At 53.3% G+C, this 26,167-nt stretch overlaps 2 protein-coding genes across 2 annotated transcripts; one reads left to right on the plus strand and one right to left on the minus strand.

Annotated features, from left to right (window-relative positions):
- Window positions 1-910: 910 nt before the first annotated feature.
- On the minus strand, window positions 911-3,141 carry LOC310923808 (SLA class II histocompatibility antigen, DQ haplotype C beta chain-like; the record flags this gene model as incomplete). The annotated part of the gene is made up of 4 exons (XM_083885741.1): window positions 3,038-3,141; window positions 2,312-2,581; window positions 1,886-1,989; window positions 911-919 (listed from the first exon to the last, which is right to left on the minus strand). Exons 1-4 carry the CDS (start codon window positions 3,120-3,122, stop codon window positions 911-913), a joined length of 468 nt encoding a protein of 155 aa, XP_083741867.1. The 5' UTR covers window positions 3,123-3,141.
- A 7,106-nt stretch (window positions 3,142-10,247) lies between these two features.
- LOC310923809 (serine/threonine-protein kinase PAK 3-like) lies at window positions 10,248-15,701 on the plus strand (the record flags this gene model as incomplete). Its single annotated transcript, XM_083885742.1, has 8 exons — window positions 10,248-10,329; window positions 10,525-10,723; window positions 11,555-11,603; window positions 12,644-12,753; window positions 13,513-13,630; window positions 14,021-14,138; window positions 14,604-14,716; window positions 15,619-15,701. Coding segments are annotated over 8 exons (872 nt in total), but the record flags the coding sequence as incomplete, so codon positions are not given.
- Window positions 15,702-26,167: the final 10,466 nt, after the last annotated feature.

A 26,167-nucleotide genomic window follows, 5' to 3' on the forward strand; every position in this document is an offset into this window, starting at 1 on the left:
TGTTGAAGCACTCTGAGTTCATGGCCGTCTCAAACTCCAACATGGGGGCATCAATAAATACTGGATAGTCTTGGAGGTGTTTTCCAACCTCAGGGATTCCATGATTTTGATTTCCTATTGCCCAAGAGTGTCTTCCACAGCCAAATGGTGATGATCTGGGGCAAAGACCAAGATTTTGGAGATTGTGGTGGAAACCCCTCCAAAAATGGTACTTCCCTCCCATCTAAGCATGTGGATCCTCAGCTGGCCCAGACAGGAAATCCTTTTCTTTTGGCCTTCATTTGCTTTTCATTTCTCTTCATTTAAAATATCCAACAGTGTGGTAAAAATAAAGACATGGAACTAAGACATGGTTGGGATGACAGGGGACATGGACATGGAGAGTGACATGGGGACACATGGATATTTGGGGGTACATGGTCATTCATGGGGACACGGGGGGAACACGGGTACAGATGAGGACGTGGGGGACAATGACAGGGATGGAAACATTGTGGGGAGACAGCCACGGGTGAGGACAGGGTGGGACATGGCCAGTGACATGTGGGGACATGGCCATGGCCAGTGCCATGGGGGGAACTTGCAGGGGCTGTGGGGGATGCTGGGTTTGAGGGAGTTGAGGGTTCCTGGGAAGGACATGGGGCTTGCTGAGGGCTTAGGGGAGCCCAGGCCCAGCGGCTCTGGCTGTGCTGGGAGACCCTGGGGGAGGTTCTGGGGCAGCTGCTCCCCGAGACCAGGGCAAACTTCAAAGCTTTATTGGGAACACTGGGAGCAGCTTTATTGGGAACACAGGGACAGCTCTGGGCACGGGCAGGGGGGACACACGAGGCCCCCAAAATCATCTCGGGGACGGAGCGGGGGGTCCCGGCCGGGCCCGAGGCCACGGGGAGGGGCTGCGGCTGCCGGCGGCTCAGGAGCTCTGTGGGCAGAGAAAAGGGGGTGACACCGGGCTGGGGGGCCCCGGGGGGGGCACACACGCTCTGGGGGCGGGGGGACACGACCCCCGGGACCCCCCCTCACCTTCTTGCACAGGCAGAGGCCCAGCCCCAGCGCCAGGAACACCGAGCCCAACACCAAGCCCCCGATCCCCGTCAGCATCTTGCTGCGGGCGGCGTCCGGCGGCATCTCTGGGGGGACAGAGGGGTCAGGACCCCCCAAAACCTCTCACAGACACCCCAAGCCCCTCGAAACTCCCTCTCACTCTCCCCCAGCACACCCAGGAGCCCTCAAAACCTCCTCCCGATCTCTGCCCGCCCTCCCCACCGCCCACCAAAGCCCCTCCTGGCCCCTCTCACCAGCCCACAGCCCCCTCCCACTTGCCCCCCACTACCCCACGACCCCCCCAAACCCTCTCCCAGTCCCTTCCCAGCCCCTCCACCGCTCCCCCACACCCCTCCCAGTCTCTTCCCAGCACAACCCACCTCAGCCCCAGCCCCGCTTGCCCCTCCCCCAGCTCCTCCCAGCCCCTCCAGCCTCACTCCAATCCCTCCCACTTCCACCCGCCGCCCCCAAACTCCCTCCCGGCGCCCACCAGCACCCCCGGGACCCCACACCCCCCTCCCCAGCATCCTCCCGACTCCTGCTCAGCCCTTCCACAGCCCCCGGCCCCTCTCCCAGGTTCAACCAGGATCTCTCCAGTTCCCTCCCACTCGCTCCCAGCACATGCCAGTGCCTCTGCCAGCCCGGCCAGTGGCTCCCCCGTACCCCAGTGGCGCCTCAGGGGCTGCTCCAGGCTGACGTGCTCCACCTGGCACGTGTAGCTCAGCCCGCGCCGGGGCGGCGTTTCCAGCAGCACCAGCAGCTGGTGGCTCCAGTCCCCGTTGGGGACCACATCGGTGGCCACCACCTGGCCCGACAGCTCCTGCTGGCCCTCGAACCACCTCACCTGGATGTGGGCGGGGTAGAAATCCATCACGGAGCACAGCAGGCCTCTGGCACTGCCGGCCTGGGAGCTGGAGGGCAGCAGCGAGATGGAAACGCTGGGGGGCACTGGGAGAGAGCGGGGACACACTGGGATCAGCTGGGGGCCACTGGGAGAGAGAGGGGAGGGGCGGTGTGGGCTGGGGACGGACTGGGAGGGACTGGGATAAGGTCGGATGGATTGGGAATGGACTGGAGGAGTCTGGGCATGGACTTGGACGGACTGAGATGGACTGGGATAATCTCGGGGGTCCCGGTGAGGGACAGGAGGCCCCGGGGATGGGCCCAAGGAGGGCTGAGGGCTCTGGGGTGATTCCCAGGGAGGGTTTGAGGGGCTCCAGGGTCATTGCCAGGGCAGGGCCCGAGGGGACACGCTCTGCCCCACGCTCACCCCTGCGCTCCACAGTGAACGGGGCATCAGTCTTGTAGTTGTGCCGGCAGTACCTGTCCACTTCACTCCGAAAATACTCAGTTTTTTCCGGGTCGCTGTTCCTGTGCAGGGCCTGTTTCTCTCCATCCAGAGTGAGCCCCACAAAGTGCCCCACGTCGCTGTCGAACACCACGTCCTGCTCCCGGTTGTAGATGCTCCTCGCCACGTACCTCACCTTCTCCGTGCCGTTAATGAAGTGACACTCGTACTTATACATCTGCTGGAACACCCCTGGGTGTGCAGGACACAGGTCAGGGGGTGTCCCCCCAGCACCCCCAGAGCTCCGGGGCCACCCCGGATCCCCACCCCGCACCCCCTGTGCCCCACGGCCGCTTCCTTCTTTTACCCTTCCCCCCATTTCCCCTTTACACATCCGCTCCCCTCCCACCTCCAGCCGCACCCAAATTCACTTTTGGGGTCCCATTCCCCCCTTTTCCACACTTCCCAACCTTTTAAAAATAATTCTCTAATTCCCATCGCCTCCCCCGCTCAGTTTTGATGTCCCACCCTCCCCTTTCCCCCCTTTCCCCCCTTTCCCACCCTTTTCCACCCCTCCCTCACCTTCCCCCGACCCTCAGCCCCCGCCGCTCTTCATTTCGGTGCTCCTCTCCTCCTCCTCCCCCGCTTCCATTCCGGCCTCCCCCCTTTGCCCCCTTCTCCCCCCCTGCCCCACCGCCCCCCGCTCACCCGAGAGCTCCGCGCCCGCAGCCGGGGCCGCTCCCAGCACCACCAGTGCCCCCAGTACGGCCCCGGCTGCCGCCCCTCGCCCCATGGCCAGCGCCGGGAGGGGCCGCCAGCCCCAAAGCAGCAGAGCTGAACTGAGAGTAATAACGCGGAGCAGCGCGGGGTCATCAGCTACGCGCTCCCTGATTGGTCGGGCGTGGTTTTTGGACGGAGTTTCATTGGCTGGGGCTTATTTGGAGCACGCACTGATTGGCTGGAGGTGTTTATTGCGCGCTCTGATTCGCGGGTTCTGTTTCCGACCCATTTTTTAGAGGCTCTACCCAGCAACTGATGAGTCACCAACAATAAGAACTCTGATTGGCTAGAATTTTTCAGGGCGACCTTTTTTTTATTTTTTTTTTTCCGGCAAGTCCCGACCCGCAGCGACGCCGCGCTCCCATTGGCTGAGCGCTTTTTGGGGCGCTGCTCCCCCACTCCCGCTCCCCCCAGTTCCCGCCGCTTTTCTGGCACCGGCACCGGCCCTTCCCAATTTCCCGGGATCCCGAGGAGCCATGGATGGAGCGCGGAGCCTCCCCTGGCTGCTGCTGCTGCTGCTGGCCCTGACCCTGCCCGGAATTTGGGGGGTCCAAGGTGGGGTTTGGGGGGTCCTGGAGCCGCGGGGTTGGGATTTGGGGTTCCCTGGAGCTTTGGGAATGTGGGGATGGAGAGGGTTAAGGGGGGTCCAACCCTGGGATTGGAGATTTCTTCGGGATTTGGGGGGATTTTAGGGAAAACTTTGACCCATGAGGGTTTTTTTCTATGGGTTTTCCTCATTTTTCCGAGATTTTGGGGGTTGGGAGTGGCCGAATTCTGGATTTCCCAAACTGACACACCCAGAACTGGACACAGCACTCCAGGTTCACCCTCACCAGTGCCTGTGGGTTTTTATCTTCTTTTCCTTGTTACAGCCGGGGTTTAATTGAACGAGAGAGGTTGTTTTGTGTTTGTACTCAGATATTCATTAATTCTTATCTTTGTTACAGTGTCACAAGCTGTGAGTTCTGGCTAACTGAGTGAAAAATGGCTCCATCTCTAACTCTTTCCAAGATCTTTTAAGAACAAACTCTCCAACCATGAAATGACACCAAATTTTCTTTACTTTTAACCCAATAACCAACAACCTGTGGTCTACAATACTGATTTTTCTACATAATTAAAAGATACCACCCAAACCCATGAATATGAAGGAAGAAGAAGGTCAAAACAAAGACTGAGCCTACACCCTAAACCCTCCATTTTTAAAATATATATTGGTATATTCTAAAAGCCTAAACTCTAATTTTTCCACCGTGTGAGACCACACACCTCCATTCAAACTACACTCCCACAATCCCAGTGCCATCCCATAATTCGGGAAGCCTTTTCCACGGCCTCAGGTCAAATGCAGAGTTTTCCTGGGGGGTCAGTGCCTGTCAGCACAGAAAGTCTGAAATTCTCATTCTCCAGGGCTCCAAGCAGTGCCGAGCCCAGGGGCAGAATGAGCTCCCTGCTCCTGCTGGCCACACCACTCCTGATCCAGGCCAGCAGCCCTTGGCCTTCTCGGCCCCCAGGGCACACTGCTGGCTCGTGTCCAGCTGCTGTCCCCAGTGTCCCCAGGTCCCTTTGTGCCCGGCCACTGTCCAGCCACACCGTGCCCAGCCCGTGGCGCTGCAGGGGTTAATGTGGCCAAAGGGCAGGACTGGGCACTTGGACTTGTTAAACCTCATCCTGTTGGGCTGTGCCCGTCCAGCCAACCCTTCCTGCTCTCCTCCTCCTCCTCCTCCTCCTCCTCCTCCTCCCCTTTGTGCCCCTTTTCCCGCGGGACTCGCAGGATCCTCCTCATGGGATTTCCATCCCCAGTGGGTGGATGGGGCTGGTGGGTTCCTCACCTTCCCCCGGCATCTTTTGAACCCAAAGATTTGGACATCCTCGGCTCTGTCAGCACGACATTTTTGTGCCACATTTAATTATACAGAGAACGATCAATCTTTAATCAAGGGTGTTTCTCCCGACCACTCTATATACAAAAATCAGATTGATTAGTGTGATTGTATATTTTTAAAATTATCTCTGCATTTAATGATTTATTTTACCAGCACATGGGTGTGGATGTTTGGAAGGGATGTGTTGTATGAATTTATCTGATTACTCAGAATCCATCCATTAGAGCACAGAACAGCTTAAGGAGGGCGGGTCAAAATTGGAATTGATGATGGGATTTGGATGGAGAGTCCATGAGAGAGATGGAATTTAACATCATGAGTGAAAGAGTTTCAGGAATGAGTCTTTACATATTAGTTATCATAACTGTGCTGATAAGGATGCCTCATTTACTCCAATGCATTCAACAAATGATTCATAAAGCAATTTAGAGACACTTCAGGGCTCAATGGGATAGGGGAGATGTTGAGATACAAATCCACCTGGGCCTCATTCCTGCAGGCCCAGGAGTGTCCAAAGATGTAAGAACTGAATTAAAACATTCAGAAAAACCCCTAAAATACATAAATCTACACAGACATGGGGTAGAAATGCAAGATTAGTTTTAAATAAACAGAGGATTTCAAGTGCCTGCATTAGCTACTAAGAGAAGCCCTAAGATCAAATTTAAAGTTTAGTGGCATTGCCTTCTGCAAAGACAGGTAAACTCAAGTGATAACAAAAATAATGTTGCCTTGCAGATAGAACAGCTAGAGCCACATACCCAGAATTTGTGTAAAAAATTGCATTTGTCTTCGTACATCAATTTTGGCTTAGGATTGGTGTAGCGAGGACATAGAAAATGAAGCCAGGGATACCAATAATAAGAGAGGGTTGAACTGAGGCAAACGTAGGTCCAACCAGTCTGGTTAATCCTACAAAGTCCCTCTATTTCATCTAAAATGGCAGGTTATATACTTCTCCAGATAGTTTACAAATACAGACACATTTCCATTGGCACACAGCAGAGGAAAGAATGTAAACACACATTGTTTGGTTTACTCTTAAGGTGGCTAACACCTGCACACTAACAATTCTATTCAATGACCTTCAACACCCTCTTATCTTTCCCAAACACCTTAATATCTAATTCTAGCTACACCACAGCTCACTGAAAAATTTTTGTTGTGTCACAGGCCTTGGACCCAACTAGGCCTCAGGTCAGGCCTCAGTCAGGGTAGTTCAATATCTAGATATAAATCATGTTTTCTTTCCATAAAAAATTTAGCAACAAGAAAATTCGTATATGTGCCTAAAAACAGAAAAAACTGCCCTACTTTGAGAGCAGATAGGATGGGACTTGGAAAAATACTGATGCTGCTGTTGTTCCTGCTGCTGCAGATAAGAGCTCACGGGACAGAGACAACTGATGCCTCTGCTGCTGCTGCTGGGGCTGCTGATTCTGCTTGGGACTCTGAGAATTTATATATAGAAGGTTTCTGTGAACTGCTGTGGACTCTGATAACTTTGCCTTCATGGGACTGATTGAACAATGTAAAAGAGGATTTGTTTTTATAACCCCCCAGGGTCCAGTCCTCACTGAAGGCGCCCTGAGCTCTCGGTGTCAGGGATGGAGCCGGGGCAGGTCGGGCTGGGGCAGCGCTGGGCTCTGGGCCTGGCCTGGGCGCCCCCCACACGCCCCCTCCCCAAATTAAATTCCCCCAGAGACTTTTGGGGTTCCCTGGGAGCCGCCTTGGGGTTCAGGAGCCTCCCGAGGCCCCCCCAGAGCCTTGGGGTGACACGGGGGGACACACGGGGGTCCCCATTCCCGATCCAGCCCGGGGCCGCCTCTGCCCCCCCAATCACAGCCCCCCCCAAGTCCCTCCCCAGAGCCCCCCACAAACCCCACCGGGCACAACTGGGAAGCTTTATTGGGAACACTGGGAGCAGCCGGGCGGGGACACAGGGACAGCTCTGGGCACGGGCAGGGGGGACACACGAGGCCCCCAAAATCATCTCGGGGACGGAGCGGGGGGTCCCGGCCGGGCCCGAGGCCACGGGGAGGGGCTGCGGCCGCCGGCGGCTCAGGAGCTCTGTGGGCAGAGAAAAGGGGGTGACACCGGGCTGGGGGGCCCCGGGGGGGCACACACGCTCTGGGGGAGGGGGGACACGACCCCCGGGACCCCCCCTCACCTTCTTGCACAGGCAGAGGCCCAGCCCCAGCGCCAGGAACACTGAGCCCAACACCAAGCCCCCGATCCCCGTCAGCATCTTGCTGCGGGCGGCGTCCGGCGGCATCTCTGGGGGGTCCAGAGGGGTCAGGACCCCCCAAAACCTCTCACCCGCACCCCGAGCCCCTCCAACCTCCCTCCCGCTCTCCCCTACACCACCCACCCGCCCCTCCGACCTCCTCCCGATCCCTGCCCGCCCTCCCCACCGCCCACCAAAGCCTCTCCTGGCCCCTCTCACCAGCCCACAGCCCCAAACCGCTCGCCCCCCACCAAAGCCCCCCAAACCCCCCCAAACCCTCTCCCAGTCCCTTCCCAGCCACACCAGGCCTCACGCAGACCCCTCCCAGTTTCTTCCCAGCTCAACCAACCTCATCCCAACCTTCGCTTTCCAATCCCCAGCCCCTCCTTCCAGCCCCTCCAGGCTCACCCAAATCCTTCCCACTCGCTCCCAGCACACTCCAATCCCCCTCCCAGCCCGGCCAGTGGTTCCCCGTACCCCAGTGCCGGCTCAGGGGCTGCTCCAGGCTGACGTGCTCCACCTGGCAGCTGGTGGTGACCCCGTGCCGGGTGTGGTTTCCAGCAGCACCAGCAGCTGGTGGGTCCAGTCCCCTGATGCTCCACTTTGAGATCCCAGGGATCCCAGGGCTCTCTCCTCTACAGGCTCATCCCTTTCCCCCTGCCAGGGGTCCCCCAGCTCTGGGATCACCCCTCTCTGCTCTCCCCACCCTGAGGGTCCAAGGGTTTTCCCTCCTCTGCTCTCCCAGGGGTCCCCAGGGCCAATGTCCTCCCTCTGCAGATCCCAAGCGATGGCCACGTGGACTCCCAAAGATCCCCCCAAGGGGCACCTACACACACCCATGGGGACCTCCCTGGGGCACCTCCCAGGGACACCAGATGATATTTGGGGCTCAATTCCACAATATGCCAGCTCCAAACACACCCCAATAAAAAGACTCTCTCAGGGAACCCTCGGTAGATTTGGGACCAAGTTCCCCTCCCTGCTCACGTCATCACGGGATGCTGTGGGGGCCATTGTCCCCTGGACACAGGGGCACTGGAACCTCCTGCTTCTCCTCCTGTTCCTGCCCCTGCTCCTCCTTTTCCTCTCTTCCTCCTGCTCCTCCTGCTCCTCCTGCTTCCTAATCCCACCTCCTCCCCAGTTCCTGCCTTCCATATTTAGAGTGGAGAACCTTGTTTGTTTTCAGAACTAGAACAAAGATCCCAGATGGAAGGAGCCTTGCTGGTTTTAGTCAGAAGCATCAGTGACTAAAGGTCAAGTTTCCTTTGGCTTGGTCCTGTCCTTGCTCGTCCTCAGTGTTCAGGCTGGGCTGTGGGGTGTCCTTGTTTACTGCATTTTCACAGCTCCTCTTGGATCCTTGGGGCAATAGGCTGTGCCCTGGGAGGATTCTTTGTGCTCCTTTGTGACACAGCAGAACCTTCCAGGCGGTGTTTGCGTGACCCGCTGCTGTGATGTCACAGGAGCACGTCCCCGTGGTGTTCCTGTTGCTGTGGGACACAGAGGCCGCAGTGTCCAGAGCAGCTCTGGGCGCCTGCTCGTTGCTGGAGGATCCTCCTGCCCGAGGCATTCTCAGCAGCCAGCCCAGCCCCTGACGGGTGTCCTTCTGTGCTTGCAGGGGTACAGTCTGCAGACGTGTGCAGCGCAGCCAAAATGATCCACACTGTGCTTGCTGCAGTTTGCACTCTGTACTCTGTGGCTTATTCGGGGTATTTCTTAACCCACTTGGCACGTAAGTTGAGGCTTTCCCTTGGTGCAGCATCTGTGCCTTGGGTTTGCTGTGTGCTTTCAGTTCTTCCTCTGGAACTGAGTTGACTTTGTAACCAAATTGCCCCCAAGACACCATTGGTTTGGGAGAGCTCCTGCCAGCAGCTGCAGCTGAAAAAGGGGATATCTGTGGGCAGTGGGGTGTGCACAGCATTTGCAGTGAGGCCCGGGGGAGCTCTGTGCTCTCAAGGGGAGAGTCTGTGGCAGTGGAGCCTGGAACTCCCTCCGTTTGCTGGTCCAGCCAAGAACTGACACAGCCCAGTATTTTGTGCTGTTCTCTTGCTTGCTGTGTGAAGGGACTGTGGCTCCTGGAGGGATGCTGTGAAAGCAAAAGGCTCTCTTGGGGTTGCCTTGCTCTGTGGCATTTCCCACCACAGGCACTTTTTTTCCTAACAGCATCTGGTTCACGTTCCCTCTCCCATTGCAGGGCACCTCACACGTGGATCTCGAGCAGCTCCTCCTTTGGTGAGTTTGAAAGGAACCTTTGGTGTTTGGAATTGTGCAGCGAGGTGTGAGCTCAGCGTGTGGCAGCCGAGTGCAAGCCTGGGGGGCTGAAGGAAAGTTCCTGTCGGTGTCTCTGCAGCAGCAGCAGCAAAGGGATCCCTGGCAGTTTCTCCTTTTCTGTTGAAGAGCTTTTGAAGAGCTGCAGGTCTGGTTTTGCAGGCAGAAGATGCTTGCTGGCTTTAGCCACGGTGGAATATCAAATTCCCAACAATAAGTGGCAATGTCGACTTTAGCCCATTGTTAGTTTGAACAGCTCAGAACCGTTTCTGCTTAGTGCAGCTGGATGTGTAGCTGAGGATAAATAAAGTGATAACTGAGACAGAACTTCCCATCCCTCACGCTGCCCTCTGTCCACAGGGCACAAAAGCAGCATCAGCACCTCCTCTGGCTCCCTCTGCTTCCAAAGAGGAGGCCAAAGAGGAGGAAGAGAGCAGTGAGTTTCCCACTGTTCTGGGGGATGGTGGTGAACTTCCCTCTGTGCCGGGAGACGACTGTGAACTCCCCACTGTTCTGAGAGATGAGGGCGAACATCCCGCGGATTGGGAATACAACATCGAGGCTCCCACGGCGTGGGACAGGGACAGTGGACGTTGTTTGGCACGGGATGAGGATGGCCAAGCTCCCATGGCGTGGGATGAGGATGATGGACATCTCCCGGCGTGGGATGAGAACAGAGGACATCCTGTGGCTTGGGAAGAGGAGGCTGAACATCTCCCAGCATGGGAAGAGGACGGCGAACATCCTGTGAGTTGGAAAGATGACGGCGAACCTGCAGCGTTTTGGGAAAAGGATGGAGAACCTGCAGTGTTTTGGGAAGAGGATGGAGAACCTCCCTCTGCGTGGGAAGAGGACACTGAACCTCCCTCTGCTGAGGGATCCTGGGCTGAACGTTCTGACAGCAGCACAGCCCTGCAGGCAGAGGAGAGAGGGGAGTGGTGCCTGAGGCAGCTGAGTACGTCTGCTCTGTTCCTGTGTGCCCGAGCAGGTGCTGTGTGTGTGTCTCAGCATCAGCTGCACCCAGTGTTGCTCTGCAGCTGAATGTCACAGGGTCATTGATTGTCCTTCCCCGGCTGAGAACAAGGGCCCCAGGGAGTGGGGCCCCATTCTGGCTCTGCTGCAAGGCGGGGTCTCCATCTGGGAGGGAGCGTCTTCCATGTGGTTTCTTTCAGGGAACACCGTGAGCGTGGGGGAGCCTGCGGAGAAATACCTGGAACTGGAGCAGATTGGCCAAGGGTAAGTGCAAGGCAGTTACTTCTACACCAGCAGGGCCCAGGTATTCTGCTGGTGCAGGATCAGATGAGGAGTCAGGAGAGCTCCAAATGCCTTCAGACACTGGGGTATGATCCTGCTGTCTCTCAGTCCTGACCAGAATTGATAACTGTGGTCAGATGGCACCGCCAAAGGCCCCTGAGGCTGGCAGTGTCCTGCCTGCAGCAAGGAGCAGCACCTGGAAGATCTTCTGTCCCTGGAATGGGATTGCCTAAGAGAGCAACTCACCATCTGGTGACTGTCAGAAAACAGTTCTCAAGAAGATTTCTTTCAAATATTTTACTTCCTAAAGTATCCACCGGTCAGGATTATCAATATAATGGTTTACAAACAGAAACCAGAGATGAACTAAGAAGGGCTCTTTTCAGCACAAGTAGCAGACCCCATACATTCAGTAACAGACACAGAGCTGCTGCCCTTGAGGGGAAAATGCATGATGCCCTGATGGCAGGGCTCTTGTGGATGCTGCAGGTCTTAGGCAGGAAATGCAAAAGGATGAAATACATTCTTTTCTAGTTCTTTAGACACCCAGCACCCCATCCCAGGGTTTGAACAAAAGGAATTCATCATGGACATTTGGGATTTGCTCCAGCACTTTTCCTTCATGTTTGGCCTCAGCTTTCCCTTGCACACCTTGCATGGCAGAGGACTGGTGGCTGCTGCGCCGTTGTTTGAAGGGCTGAGGCACCCAGGTGTTTTCTGAATGCTACAGGCAGAAGAGATCTCCTGTCTGGGCTGACTTTCACTCCCAGGGCTAAAGCACTGCTTCTTTCTTCTCTGCTCTTTTGTCTCCAGGGCTTTCGGGGCCGTTTACAAAGGACTCGACAGGGCCACTGCAGGAGAGGTCAGTGTCAACACGCCCGGCACGTCCGGCAGCTCTCGAGGGCTTTCCCCTCTGCTGGGAGCTGTGGCTGGAGCTTTGGGGGCCCAGCAGAGCTTTCCTGCACAGGCTGCTCCTCTGAAGGCAGAGCAGGGTCAGCCTGCAGAGCACAGCTGGGACAGACTTGGAGCTTCTGGATTGCCCAAAGGAATGCAAGGAGGGCAGCGGTGTCTGTCAGAGCAGGACACGCTGCCTTGGTCTGCACATCTAAAACTGTGAATGCCTCAGCTGGTGGAGACTGAGGCCCAATTTATCTCCATCCCAGCCTTGGACAGGAACACTGTTTAGCAGTTTTTCCATGCTGAGTTTAATCTTCAAAGGGTACCTCAAGTCCTAATTAAGGAGAGATCCTGCTTGGGATCTTAGTTTGGGGTTTTAGTCCTACTGCAGCTGTTCACAGAGAGAGAGGGAGAGCAATGAGAAGATGGATGTCCAGAGCAAAGCTCTCTCCTAAACCCTGCAGTTGTGTTTGGGGCTGGTGTCAGTGACAGCCTGTGACAAGGATCATCTGAGCAAGGGATGTGTGTGTTTGCTTTGTTGTGCAATCCCAAACAGAGCAGCTGCATTTGAAATCATGACCAAACCCCATAGAATTGCTAAAGGGTTCCCAGCTATTTTGCTCAGTTTTCACAGAACCAGAATTACCTCCTGCTTGCAAAATGTGTTTGAATAATAATGAGCATCACCATCATCATTATAAGAGTGGTGGTAAACTAGGGCCATTTGAGAAGAGTGTAGGTGCAGAGAATGTTGTTAGAGCTTTGAGGCTGAGGGACCATTTCTGCAGAGCTCCCGAGGCCAAATGTCTCTGGCCATGTGTCCTGTCAGCAGCCCCCAGCGAGCAGAGCTATGGGCTGTGGGAATGGCACTTGCTGAGCTCTGGTGTCCCATCCCAGGGCAGTTTGGCACAGCCCGGCTCCGTCGCTCCAAAAAGACTCGCCCCGTGTTTGCTGTGGCCTCCTGCCACAGACTCCTCCAGTTAAAGGTCTGCAATGTCCCTTCAGGTGGCCATAAAGAAAATCAGTCTCAGAGGGCAGAACTGGGAACGAGCTCTGAATGAGACCCTGGTCCTGAGGGACAAGAAGAACCCCAACATTGTCAGCTCTTTGGACAGGTGAGTGTTCAGGTCTCATCCCGTGCACGGGCCCTGCGTTGATCTTTCCTGGCATCCCTAGTCTGAAGCCTGTCTTGAAAAAGCCTGACCCGGCCATATCTTCCCAAAACAACAGCCTGGCAGTTCACTCCCTCCATGTGCTTTGATTGCTTTGGTGTTTCCTTCAAGTTGACCCTATTTTCTGTGTCTTACAACAAGTGCTGACAATCCATGGCAGAAATTATTTCCCTTGGCTTCTTCTTCCCAAATCTTTTCCATTCCTGCAGATGCCAGGAAGACCAGGTTCTTGTTTCCAGAAACGCCTCATTTGCCCATTTTTCAATGGCCCTGCCTGTTTCTGAAGAGTCTTTCTGCAAGGTTTTCCAAACAGTTGACCACTTTTATCCCAAGTGCTGCAGGGCCTCCCTCCCTGGATAACTCTGGAAGTTGTGTGGCCTTGCTCTGGAGTGAATGGTGGAACTGCTGAGTTCAGATGCTGAACCAGCTGGGGCCAAGTGTTGTGGTTTCACATGGATCTGGGCTGTTGCTAAACTGCATTTTTCACTTGCTTGCCATCTAAGGCCTCTCCTTTTGCACAGGTGTCTCCTTCTCCTTTAGACTGTGCAGATTCCAAGGCCTGTGCACCCTGGCAGGAATGTCTCTCCATCTGATTCTGTCCTCATTGACAAGTGCCCTGGAAACAAAACCCCACTGGAGGCTTTTCCATGGGGGAATTGAGCACTGCACATTCATCTCCGGGCCATTGTGTTACTCTTCCAGCTTCCTTGTTGATGGAGATCTCTGGCTGGTGATGGAATACATGGATGGAGGAACTTTGCAGGACGTTGTCAGACACACACGCATGGCTGAAGGAGAGATGGCAGCTGTCAGTCGGGAGGTGAGGGATCCTGCTTGTGCCTCCCATGGCTTGGACACGATGGTCCTTCCAAACAGGGCAGGGGAACAGGGGTGGCTCCACGTGGGCTCAGGGCTTTGTTTCTGTGTTGTTTTTATGAGCTGGAGAAGAAAGAGCCACTGGGAGGAATGGCCTGCCAGCATCACTGCACTTCTGTTCTTGTCCTCTTTCCTGCTGTGGGGGTACTCTGTCTTGTTTGGATTGGATTTGCTGTTCTCAGCTTTGCCTTGAACCATTTGCCTGGAGCTGGTCTGCACTGCACTCCTGGCCTGTCCCAGCAAAGTTTCTGCTGGCAGAATCCTAAACTCTCCTTTCTTGTGTGCTATATTCCAGCCATTGATTTTTACCCTGGTGTTTTGTGTTCCCTCTCAGTGTCTGCAGGGCCTGGATTTCCTCCATTCACACCAGGTGATCCACAGAGATCTGAAGAGCTCCAACATCCTGCTGGGAATGGACGGCTCTGTCAAGCTGGATGGGTGTTCCTGGCCAGGCACGGCGCTCCCGGGGTGCGGGTGTGGGGCTTCCCAGGGACAGCCAGAGCCCCACAGGTGCTGCTGGTGGCCCTGCCCGGCCCCTGCTGCCCCTGCAGAGAGCTCAGGAGAGGAGCAGCAGTGCCAGGAGTGCCTTTGCTCTGGCTCTGGCTCTTCCAGAGGGGCGGGAGTTGGAATCTCAAGCTTCAAGGGAATCAGTAAAAGCCACTGCATGAAAGCTGAGGGTTCCTTTAAGGGTCCAGTTCCATCTTTCCTTGGCTACAGCCCTGAGGGCTTTTCCAACTGGATTCAGTACTGCATTCTCAGACTGAGAGTGGGGAATGTTTGTGAGTGGTTTCCTCATTCCAGCTGCCTTTGACAGGCTTTGTTTCTGTCCTCAGCTGATTTTGGCCTCTGCGCTCAGCTCAGCCCTGAGCAGGACCAGCCCAGCTCCATGGTGGGCACTGCTCACTGGATGGCCCCAGAAGTTGTGACCAGTTCTCCTTACGGTCCCAAGGTGGACGTCTGGTCATTTGGCATTGTGACCATCGAGATGGTGGAAGGAGAACCTCCTTACTTCAAGGAGACGGGGGCCATGGTAAGAGGCAAATTCTCCAGTGTTTGCAGAGGCCTGTGAGCACAGCGTGACCCTGCCCTGGGAGGAGCAGCTGGAGGTTTCTGCACATCGGGAGGGGAATTCCCAGAGGACTCGAACCTGAACACAGACAAATATTCTGCAGTCTCCAGCAACAATTTGCTTTGGGCTTTAAGTTGTTGCAGCTCTTCTGTCTGTGAGGGTGACCTGAAAACATGAAGCCAGTGGATCAGCTCTAATGTTATCTTGCAAAAAAACCCCAAACACGCCCCAAAACCCAAACCCAAGAAATTTACGAAGGAGTTTCTAAAACAGGTTTTGTGAGAGGAAGTCCTTCCTGGCTCTTCTCACTGGGAAAGTTGTCTAACACATGAAGATGATTCTTTAACATCCCCATAGTCTAACATGTTTCTTTCCTATCCCAAGCTCCTTTCTCCATGTCACCAAGCCTGAGCTTTCAGCAACACAAACCTGTTTCTTGTCGGGCAGTTTCTGGGATGGGGCATCAGGAATGAATTTACTTGAGTGTCAGTGGCCCTGCAGAGATGCATTTGATGTGAGAACCCTTTGAAATGACACAGTCAGACCACAGTGACTCCTGAAAATGGCCTGTAAAGCTGGTGTCTGGATTTGGAGAAGCAAAATGTGCTATTTCTGATGGAGGTTCCTCCTAACAAAGTCAGGCAATGAGATTGGCTCTCAAGGCAAGATCATTTGGATGCTGCAATGGCTGTGGCCGCACCAGGGTTTGGGATTTTTGGTTGGCCTAGAAAAATGAGCTGTGGAGCAGCATCTGTGGCAGGGAGGAAAGTGCCCCTGGAGCCGGGGCTGAGAAGCCGGGGTGGATGTGAGCAGCTGTGGGTGTGAAGGGAGCTGGCGGAGCGCTGTGTTTGCCTTTCCTGCAGGCTCGCGCTCTGATCCGGCAGAACGGGACCCCGCGGCTGCAGGAGCCCCGGCGCCTGTCGGCTCTGCTGCGGGACTTCCTCGAGTGCAGCCTGGAGCTGGACGAGGAGCGGCGCTGGTCTGCCCAGGAGCTGCTGCAGGTCAGTGCCCGGCGGCTGCAGGGGAAACGGCAGAGCCAGGGAGGGCTTTTCTTGTGGGGCCCTCTCCCATCATCTCCGGTCTCGCTGCTTTTCACACGCAAAGCGAGCAGAAGCCTGGCCTGGCTTGGGTTGGCAGGGTCCTTTCCAGGTCATCTGGGCCTGCTGCCCTCAATGGGCACAGACATCTTCAAGCACATCAGGTGGCTCAGAGCCCTGCCTGACCTGAGCTTGGATGTTTCCAGGGAGGAGGCACCTCCCACATCTCTGGGCACCTTCTGTCAGTGTTTCCCCACTCTCCTGGTGAAAAAATTCTTCCTCTGATCTAATCTGAGCCTGCTTCCCTCCCTTCAGTTAAAATCCATTCCCCTTTGTCCTGTGGCAACAGAGCCTGTGAGGAGCTTGACTTTGGAAAGTAACGGTTCATTTCTTTCTTTTTGATCCTTTGGGCAGCACCCATTTTTATCATCAGCCGAGCCTCTCTCCAGCCTGAGCGCTCTGATCGCTGCAGCAAAGACATTGAGGGAGCAGCAAAGGACATGAAACAGCCTTTGTTACAGTAGTTAGGACAAGTAGATAGTTCTGGTAGTTAGCACTGCTAGTTAGTTATGGTAGTTAGGACACCCTGTTTGTTATGGTGTCTGTTGGGGAAGATGAATCAGGGAAACCTTACAAATATGATTGCTTAGCAAAAGATTCTGAAAATATGAATCCTATAATCGAAATAGAAATAAAAGCTTGCTTTGAGTTGTAGGATACCGAGCCTTAGTTACTATATCACTTGAAAGCAACAGCCTGACCAGCTGAAGGGGAATCCCTTTTGATTGAACAATACCCTACTGCTGGCTAAGGGACCCAAAGGTCAATGTAGCAAAAGAGAAAAGTCTGAAGAGTAGTTTTAGAGTTGAAAATGTAACACAGTATGGTAAAGTAGTAGTTCCTACAGGCTGTATGTAGATTCTATAGGATTTTGTGTCTTATACTGGTTGGTTAGTGTAAATTAGAATATTCATCACAAAAGGAGACATAATGTATTGGAACAAAGACCTTGCTCTCTCTGGCTCTCTTGCTCCCTCCTCTCTTGCTCCCTTCTCTCTTTGCACCCCCTCTCGGCTCCTGCCCCTTGTGCTCTGACCCCTGCCACCTCTCTTACCTCTTACCCTCTTGTTCTCTCTCTCCCTCTCTCTTTGGGACTCCCCTTCAGCTGAGGCTGGTGGCTGAAGGCAGTCCCTTTTTACCCACCACCCTTGCAATAAACCCACGTGTTCTAGAATGTCTCAGCTCTGCAGAGTTCCCTCTCCCCGCCGTCCACAGATGATCCTACAGGAGGCTTTGTGAATAAAAACTCCCTTAAACCTCAACTCCTTTGACATGTCCCGTCCTTCTCCCCCTGCGACTCAGTTGCCTGGAGCAATGCCAGGGCAGAGGGGGCCCAGCCTTGCCCAGAGCTGAGCCCCAGCAGAGCCCTGGCAGAGCCCAGAGCAGCCTCGGCATCTGCAGAGTCAGCCTGGAAGGAGCTGCTTGGAGCCTTCTCGGCTGCAGCCGACTCTGGGTCACAAACTGTGTGTGGTGGAAAATGCCACGGGTTCTGCGGGAGGGCAGAAGGGGCCTGGGGAAGGCCAGAAGGGCCACGGGGAAGGCTCCATGCAAGGGAAAAACCTGCCCAGTTGTGGGAATACAGCCAGAGAGCCGAGCTGGGAGCACTGCTCAGCTCATGACACAAATGGACATGTCAGCATCAGGTGGCCGCAAGCCTTGGCAACCGAAAGCAGAAGTTTGAGAGAGGAATGTAAGAGACAGCGATGTGCTTGGTACAAGATGTGCTTAGCAAGCAGGACTGAGATGAGACAGCACATACCTGTGTTAGTTAGTGCGAGGCATGACTAAAGCAATGTACTTGGCAATAGTACCTGTTATATAATGAAAAGGTATATAAACTCAGCCAGGCGTATCAATAAACGGCCTCATGCCTGCACCCCATGGAGTCCATGTCCCTCTGTCAATCGCCGTCAAATGGTGCCCCGTGTGACGGAGCCCTGCAGAACAAAGTGCTGCTGAAAGAAGCAGGAATGACAGCTGGCAAAAGGAACCCCTCCAGAGATGGGAGGTGAGCCAACACTCTGGGATTTTGGAGGTCAGCTGCTGCAGGGGACGATGGGTCAGGGAATGTCTGCCCAGGAAAAAAGTGGTTTTGAGCTCCGTGAGGCTTTTCACTGCCGACTGTGACAGCGAGGAAAGTGATCAAGATGGTCCGGAGGAGGATCCCTTTGATCCTGGACCTATTGATCCTGACAAAGAACCTGATTTATACCCCCCGACCCTCATGACCACTGGGTGCGGTTAAAACCACAAGCACTAAAAGAGGGAGACTTTGAAATTCCTGAAAGAATCATAGTGCCGGTCATACACAAGGGACCACGAGGGAAAACTGCCAACTCTGGGGAAAAACGACTTTGGGAGTTTTCTGCCAGAAATCTCCCCCCTCCTCCACTCAGCCCAAGGGCCTTGGGGATTTTCCCTTTTTTTTTAGCGAAATCAAAGCCATGCGCTGATGCTCCTAATTAGGGCCGGGAGAACTGAGGGCTTTCCTCGGAGCCGGTGGCAGCGAACACGCAGGGCTGGGAAAGGCGGGCCGGGAGGTGCGGAGAACTTTGTTTGTGTTTCCAGCTCAATCCCGACTCGGGCCCGGGCCCGTCCCAGGGCGGTTCCTCATCTGCGGCTTTCCCCTCCCACAGCCCGGGGGCGGGGCCTGAGAGCGCGGGGCGGGTGTGGGCCGTGTGCACAGCCCGGGCCTCGCTCGCCGCCATTGGCTGCTTCTGCCGTCACTGCGGGATCTCGCGCGCTGATTGGGCGGAGCGGGGCCAAGCCCGTTGCCGGGGCCGCCCCCCGGGCGCCCGTGGCTGGGCAGAGGCGCCATTGTGGGAGCGCGTGTGCGGGCCCGGGAGCGGCGGCAGCGGCCGGAGCCCGGTGAGGCGGCACTGGCGGAGCTCGGAGGCGGCCCCAGCGCAGGTGGGAGCCGCGCTCGGTTCTGCCGGGGCTCGGGGCTGGCTGCGGGCGGAGGGGGCGGCAGGGGGCTCCGGCGGGTTCCTTGTGCCGTGTCGGCGCCGTGTTGCCCGTGGCCTGAGGGCGCTGCGGGAGCGGCTGCCCGCGCTCTCCTTCCCGCCGCTGCCTCGGCAGGAGCCGCTGCCGGAGCAGCGCCGGCTCGTCCCGGTTCCTGTGGGGAGGACGGAGGTGGCCGCCCTGTCCCCGGGGGGGGCTGTGCGGGAAAATTCCCAGAGGTGGCCAGAGGTTTGTGTCCCCACAGGAGCCTGAGGAGTCCTGTAAAAGTGACTTTATTCCTGAACAAAGGGAGAGGCCGTGCGGCCTTTGCCGGGGGGTCTCTCCAATTGTTGTAGGACGCGGCCTCCTTTTTCTCCTGATTTTCCCTTCTGCATCTCCCTGTCCCTTTGCCCCGTGGCGAAGGTCCTTGGAAAGTTCCGACTTCCCGATCCGCCTCCTGCATGTCCTCGTTAATATGCGCCCCCCTTTTGTAGAACATCCGATATTCACGGCTCTGCTCAGTCTTTGTTCTTCTTCTCGGTGTTCAGGAATTTCGCAGGGCCTTGGCTGAGCACAGTCCGTGTCAATGAGGGACATTTTCTGAAACTGATGGATTCTCCCGTTGCTCCCTTATCTCCCAGTCCCCGGCCCTGTCTCCAAGCAGATTCACTCGTTGACTCTGTTTTTCCTTGCTGGGTCCTCTTTGGTTTTGGGATTATTGTCAGTGACCTCAATTCTGAGAAAAACGAATATTCAGTCTTAGAATATTTTTCAAAAGTTCAATAAGGGGAAAACCAGTTCCATGTCCAGCGCTGGGTGTTCCTGGCGATCAGCCAAGGGACCCGTGGGTGCATTAAGACAGTGTTATCTCTGTACTGTTACTTTACTAAGGCACATACGTGTTCATGAGTTTCATGCATTATTCAAACATCGTTGGAAGATTTGATGTTATAGAAACTTTTCTTGTTTTTGTTTTCTGTTTTGGCTCATCTAAATAACATCCTGTGGATCAGGTCAATATATTTTATTTCTTCTTGTGGCTTCATCCTGTTGTTTCACACTTCCCAGATACTGAACAGGTAACAAATTCTTCTCTAATTCTTCTCCCGTGCTCTGGTTGGTGTCACCCTTATCACTTGGAGAGGTCAGTCAGCAGATGTGGGAAACAACCTAATTGCTTTACACAGTTCTCTCGGTTACAAGAAGTATTTTAACATTTTATATTTTGCTAAGGCCTGTGGTACAATACATTCATCACATAATTATTTCTATAAGCTGTAAGGCGAATACACCAACATAACACTCATCACACTACTATTTCCATGGGCTTTACTTTGCATACTAAAATGAGAAATAAATTTTATTAACAGGCAGCTAAAAGGGATTATAAACTGCACTATCCTTACAATCAATAACCACATATAAAGACTAATGCACAAATGTCAAAGCCAATATTATCGGGTCATTTTTAACAGTTCCTGTCCTTTTGTAGCCGTGTGTGGCTCAGGAGGCCTGGCTGCCACCTGCATCCCCTTGCTCAGCTGTGAATGAGCTGCCCTCAGCAAGGTGTGGTGCAGGGCCCAAAGATGAGAGTTGCTGTAGCACAACAGAGGAGAAAGAGCATTCGTTTAACCCCTGCTGTGCCAGGGAACCACCAAACCGTGTCCCATTCCCATCCTTTCCACGTTTGGACCGGAACATGAGCTGCTTTCTTATTTCCTTTGTTTTCTGTTTCCCCACTTTTCTGTTGTCATCTCTTTGCCAACAGCATCTTGAGTCATTTAATTTTCCACCCTGTCCTCCTCCTTCTGCTCACAGATAATCTGATCCCAGCCCGTGGTGAAATGTTGTGTTCTTGGTTTGAGTGGATTGGTGGGCCAGACTGAGGAGCTGGATCTGTCTGGTTGGTTATTATTTCGTGGACATCTTGTAATCTAATTGTGCCATTGGAATGATCAATGTGTTCTCTGGCTCCTGATGTGAATTGGTTTGGGTTCCCAGGGGCTGGTCCAGGGTGTTGTAGGATTTGTTGTGGTGGCTGTTCATCTTTTCCCCATTTTTGGGGGCTCCCTCCAGCCAGGGCTGCATCAATTGATCTCTTTTCTCTAATTAAATCATCCCAGACTTGGATTCCCAAGTGATTTCTCTGAGCCTGTGGTAGCACAAACAGCCCAGTGGTCTGATGGTCCCTGTGTGACACAGACAGTGCCAGCACATGTTGGAGTGGGGAGAGGGATGATTCCCCCCACTTGTTGTAGTGAAGTTTTCACACCATTCTCCACTGGCTGTTTCCCTTTGCAGCTGAAGCAATTTGTGTTGCAGAGTCAGATCTCCTCCCTGTGGGCTCTGCCTTTGGCTGTGCCAATTCCATCTGTGCAAGCAGGCAGAGCTTGGGCTGAGGGGCAGAGGGAATCAGCCCAATTCCTCCCGCAGGCAAGAAGAGCCTGGTGCACTGTCCCCACTTTTCCCCAGCAGTGTTAATTTGCATTTCTAAAGCTCCTCTCCTGGCTGCCTGGAATGGAGCTTCTCTTCCAGAGCAGCCACTGAATGACTCACATGTGCCCCCCCACAGTCTGCTTTTCTTTTAACTGTTAATTTAACTGTTTAATTCTTTTACCTGTTTATGCATTAAAGGGTCACCTTTAAAGCCCTTCTAGTTTTGCAAAATGCAGCCTAAAGATGAACATCGAAAAACCCAAACCGAAATTTTGCCATCACTAAGAGCCTCACACAAACATAGACAAAAACATTTCAAAGTAATCAAGTTTTATTTACTTTTCCTCTTAGGAGTAGGAATTGATTCTCACCCCTGGTCCAAACATAACTGACAATTTAAAAGCCGGATTATTATGAGAAATTACTCTGGTGGTGTAATCTTGTCACAGAAACTGCGAGAAAACCAGAATTTGTCCAACAATATTTTTAGTGTTAGAGAGTCAAGGCGTTACTTGATTTTGGCCAGGATGTGCAACAGAAATCATTTCATCCACTCGTAGCCAGGGTGTGCAGAGAAAATCATTCCATGACACGTGAGTTTTACTGGATTTTTCCTAAACTTTGTACAGTCTGAATCCATGGAAATCCATTGGTTTGATGTTCATTGCTTCCAAGTCGCTGAGCTCTGAGTATTTGGTTTCCTATTGGAGCCGGATTTCTTTGCCTCTGATGTTAATTAGGTCCTCACTCCTGGATTTCCTCATCAGCCTTTTCCACACCAGGTGTCTCCAGCTATTCCAGGGCAGTGTCTGGGGTAGATGTTGGTTGCTGTTTGCTGATGGTCATTGATGTTTTGTTGATGGTCGTTGTCTTTGTGGGTGTCTTTTGGGCTATTCCCAGTCTGCTGAGATGTTAAACTCATCTCTGTTTTATAATAAGATGTATCTTATTAAAAGATAATATTTAAAATTCCTTTCCCAGGGCAAAGGCAAACCAAGCCTGACTAGAGAAATAAGATTTTTTTTTAAATTTGAACTTGGTATATTTTGGAGCAATGTGATCCCATCCAGCCCCGTGTGTGAGTGTGACTGAGAGCCAGAGTGGAATTGTCCCGTTGTGTTCCCCAGCCCCTGTGGCGAGTGCAGGCACAGAAAGCCCTGAAGCTGAAGCAGTGGCAGCAAGGCTGGGCCCCCAGTGTCTGGAGATGGCCCAGGAGGTGCCCAGGCAGACTATTCCAGCAGAGGATCTGTGGGCAGGCACAGGGGCTTCCCCCGCTGTGGAGCCCTGGCTGCTGCTCCGGTGCCTTCAGGGCGGGTCAGTCGTGGCCTCCCATCCTCCTCCTGCAGCCGGGAAGTCCAAATCTCCTTTGGGCCTTGCGAGCCCTTGAGCCCAGGGTGAGGGGTCCCCCCGTGCTGAGCTGTGCTGGGGCTGTTTCTGTGCTCAGGGACACTTGGGATGGGCCACTTGGCCCCCAGTGGTGCTTCTTCCCACTCCTCAGGCAGGGCCCCATGTCCTGGTTGGATGGTGTGAACAGCAAAGTCCCAAGGCTGGGTCTGTGCCAGCCCAGCTTCCAGTGGGAGAGATTTCACAGGAGACAGGATTCTGGCCACAGGCTGCTTTAAATACACATCCCTTATCTCCAGCCTGCACTAGGTGGAGAATTGCCAGGGGAAGGAATTCCAAAGATCAATTCCAAGGGAGATAATTGAATATGTGCCCTGGATCTGGCTCTTATTCTTGCCAGAGCCAATGGCAAAAGCCCCACCTGTGGCCTCTTGGTTTCTGTCAGCAGCTTCCAAAGGTGTTTCTTTATTTCCCCATTCATTCTTTCTACCTGACCTGAGCTCTGGGGGTGCCAGGGGTTGTGGAGGTCCCATTGTGTTCCTAAAGCTGCCAGAACCCCCTGAAGGATCTTTCCTGTAAAATGAGTTCCCCTATTGTAGTTTATTGCTTCCACAATCCTTTCTCTTGGAATTATTTGTTTCAGAAATAGCTTTCTAAGTGATCCAGTGATTACTGCAGAAGTCAGAATTGCTTTTGGCCCCCCTGTTGGGTGACATGGTGTCAGCAGGAGATATTTCAGCCTTCCTGCTCAGGGCATTTCAGTCCCAGGCTCTCACAGGCACACACAGCTCTGCCGGTTGAGCTGACCATGTGGGGGGTAACCTGTGCTTTGTCTGATTCCCTTTCCTAAATAACAGCGTGTCTTGTAACTCTTTTCCCTTCTGCTGCCCTTGGAGCCCCATCCAGAAACACCTTTTCTCCCTGAGGCCAGGGAATGTCTCATCAATCTCTCCCAGCCTGGCTCTGGAGCTCTGTCACCTCAGTGCAGTCATGGGTTTCTCCCCAGCCCCTGTGCAGGCTGTTCCAACAGGAGGCTGGGTTAAACCCTTCCCCTGTCCTCACTTCTAAATCCTCCTGTGCCACTGAACAAGTTTCCTGCTGGAATAACCCAGCCCTGCTCTTTTGGTTCTCAAAGCCTGAACTTGATGCCAGACTTGGACAACAGGAGATCCTTGTGCTGTCAGTTTTCAGGCCTCAGGTCCCATTCAAGCTGTGGCTGCACAATTCTGCAGACAGTGGGGCCACTCTGGCCACTGGGTTAAACATTTTAGCACAAGAATTCCTTTGGCCTGGCCCTGTTTAACACTCACATACAATTCCAGTTCCTTTTTTGAGTCTGGAACAGCCATGGGTTGTGCATCAATAATTTTGGGGTTTTTTTTTCATTTCTCAAGTCTTGTTCCCTTTCCCATGTCCAAACCATAACATTGAGGCTGTCTGGGGTTAAAAAGTCATCCAATGTCTTAGCTGGAGCAGAGAATCCTCAATCCAGGTCCTGCAATTCCCAGTTGTGAAAAACGAGGTTCACTTTTTGGTAAATTTTAAGGAATATGTTTAATAAAATAATTAAGACAATTAGGAGATTAAAAAAGCCAAGTACGGCCGGCCGGGTGACTCGGCATTCAGCCAAGTCCACACTTTGCTTTCTCAGAGACACTCGTTAAATACCCTTCCCGTTATATCGATATATGAATATTCATAAAATTCCATAAACTAGTTTCCATATTCCAGGAACTGTTTTGCATGGCCCCTCCTTGGGTCCGCCTTTTTAGAGCATGCGTGTTTCGTGGCTGTGTCCTTTTTATCGCGTCCAGCTTGGGCCTTGGTCCGTGCTTTCTGCAGGTGGGAGATGCTGATAGTTGGTGTATCAATAGCAGGGTCCTCTTTACATGTTCACTGGATGTTATCCCAACCAAACAGACAGTTTAAGCATATTACATCAGTTATTACCACTATACCTAATTTTCTAAAAGCAGAATTAAAAACTTATATTCTGTATATATATTCTATATCCTTACCACGATATTATTTACTATATAGCACACATCTTGCGAAAAGCCAACTTTATATAAAATATATATAACACCTATTAATCCTCAGAATTGTCACAGCTGCTTTTTAGTCCTGGGTAACATTACTCCTGAGATTACAAAGCCCTTCCTTCCCTCCCTTGCAATAGGGTTTTGCTTTTAGACACCACTCGTGCTGTGTAGTGACATCCGTGGACGGCAGGGACAAGGAACTCTGCAGAGCTGAGATATTCTAGAAACACGTGGCTTTATTACAAGGGTGGTGGGTAAAGAAGGCTTTGCCTTCAGCCACCAGCCTGGGCTGGAGGGAAGCCCCGAGAGAGAGAGGGGAGAGAGAGGGTAGAAGAGAGCTCAGGGGTAGAAGTGAGGTAAGAGTGGGGGAAGGGATAAGACAGCAGGGATAAGAGAGAGGGGGCAAGAGCGTGGGGGGAAAGAGCAAGAGAGCAAGAGCAAGAGAGAGGGCACCTTGTTACAATCCATTCTCTCTCTTTTTGTGTTGAATATTCTAATTCACAGTGACCAACCGGTGCAAGATACAAAACCTACAAACTTTGCATGCAGCCTATGAGAACTACTATATTACCATGTCATTTTATATTCTAAACTCTAAAGACTACTTTTCTTATCTGCTTTTTCCCTGATCCCTTGCAAAGTGGAAAGGCTGCATTCCTGAGTCCTTTTGTTTCTGCCCTTCAACCCATCTCCAGCTAATCACCGTTTTCCTGCCTCCCATGCCTACATGTCAAAGCTGGCTTTCATTTCTATTGCACTCACAGGTTTTTCATCTGCAGTATTTCTTACCAGACAATCATATCCATAAGTCCTTCCTGTCCCATCTTTCCCAACAGTGCTGGTTGCTTCAGAGTGATTTGGAGAGGCTGGGAATCTAATTTTCCCTCTTTCCCTGGGGCTGCCCACACTTGTGGGTTCACTTCAGCACAGGCCTTGCCAGACATTTGACACAGAGGTACAAGAGAACTGGCCTCTGTATCACCTTTTACAATATTAATTTGCATTCCCAATTTAGCCATCAAAGGCCTTCCCAGTAAATTACAGTCACAATGAGGAGCAAATAAAACTTCCTGCATTTCAAACCCATCCCCCACATCTGCTGATAGTGGTTGAATAAAACACAGCCCCACATCTTTCCCACTTGTCCCCTGGATAATCAAAGACATTTTTGGCATTTTCCCCCCTTAGGTCTGAGATTGAGAGTGGGTGGAGAGGCCCCTGTGTGTATGAGGAAAGGCCTGGTGTGGATGCAGCCCCAGGCTGAATGTTGTCAAGGGCTCCAGTGTGGTGGGTCCCTGGTGTAATGGGAGCTCTGGCAGCCCTAGGAATCCATGTCCGTGCAGGGCTGGACTTGCTCCTGCTGAGGGTGCTGCTGTGTGTGCTTGCAGTGTCCCTGTGGGCTGCAGATGGATCCCTGCTTCCTTGGCAGGGGCTGTTTGGGTGGGCTCTCCCCTGCCGAGGAGGGCAATGCCTGTGCCAGGTGCTTGTGGCCGAGCCCGTCCCCTCGGTGCTGGGGCCCCCTTGGGCCCTGGGCTTCATCCCTCAGGGGCTGT

The sequence above is a fragment of the Zosterops lateralis genome (assembly GCF_965231275.1).
Source record: "Zosterops lateralis genome assembly, contig: HAP1_HAP1_SCAFFOLD_354, whole genome shotgun sequence".
In the NCBI taxonomy this organism is placed as follows: Eukaryota; Metazoa; Chordata; class Aves; order Passeriformes; family Zosteropidae; genus Zosterops; species Zosterops lateralis.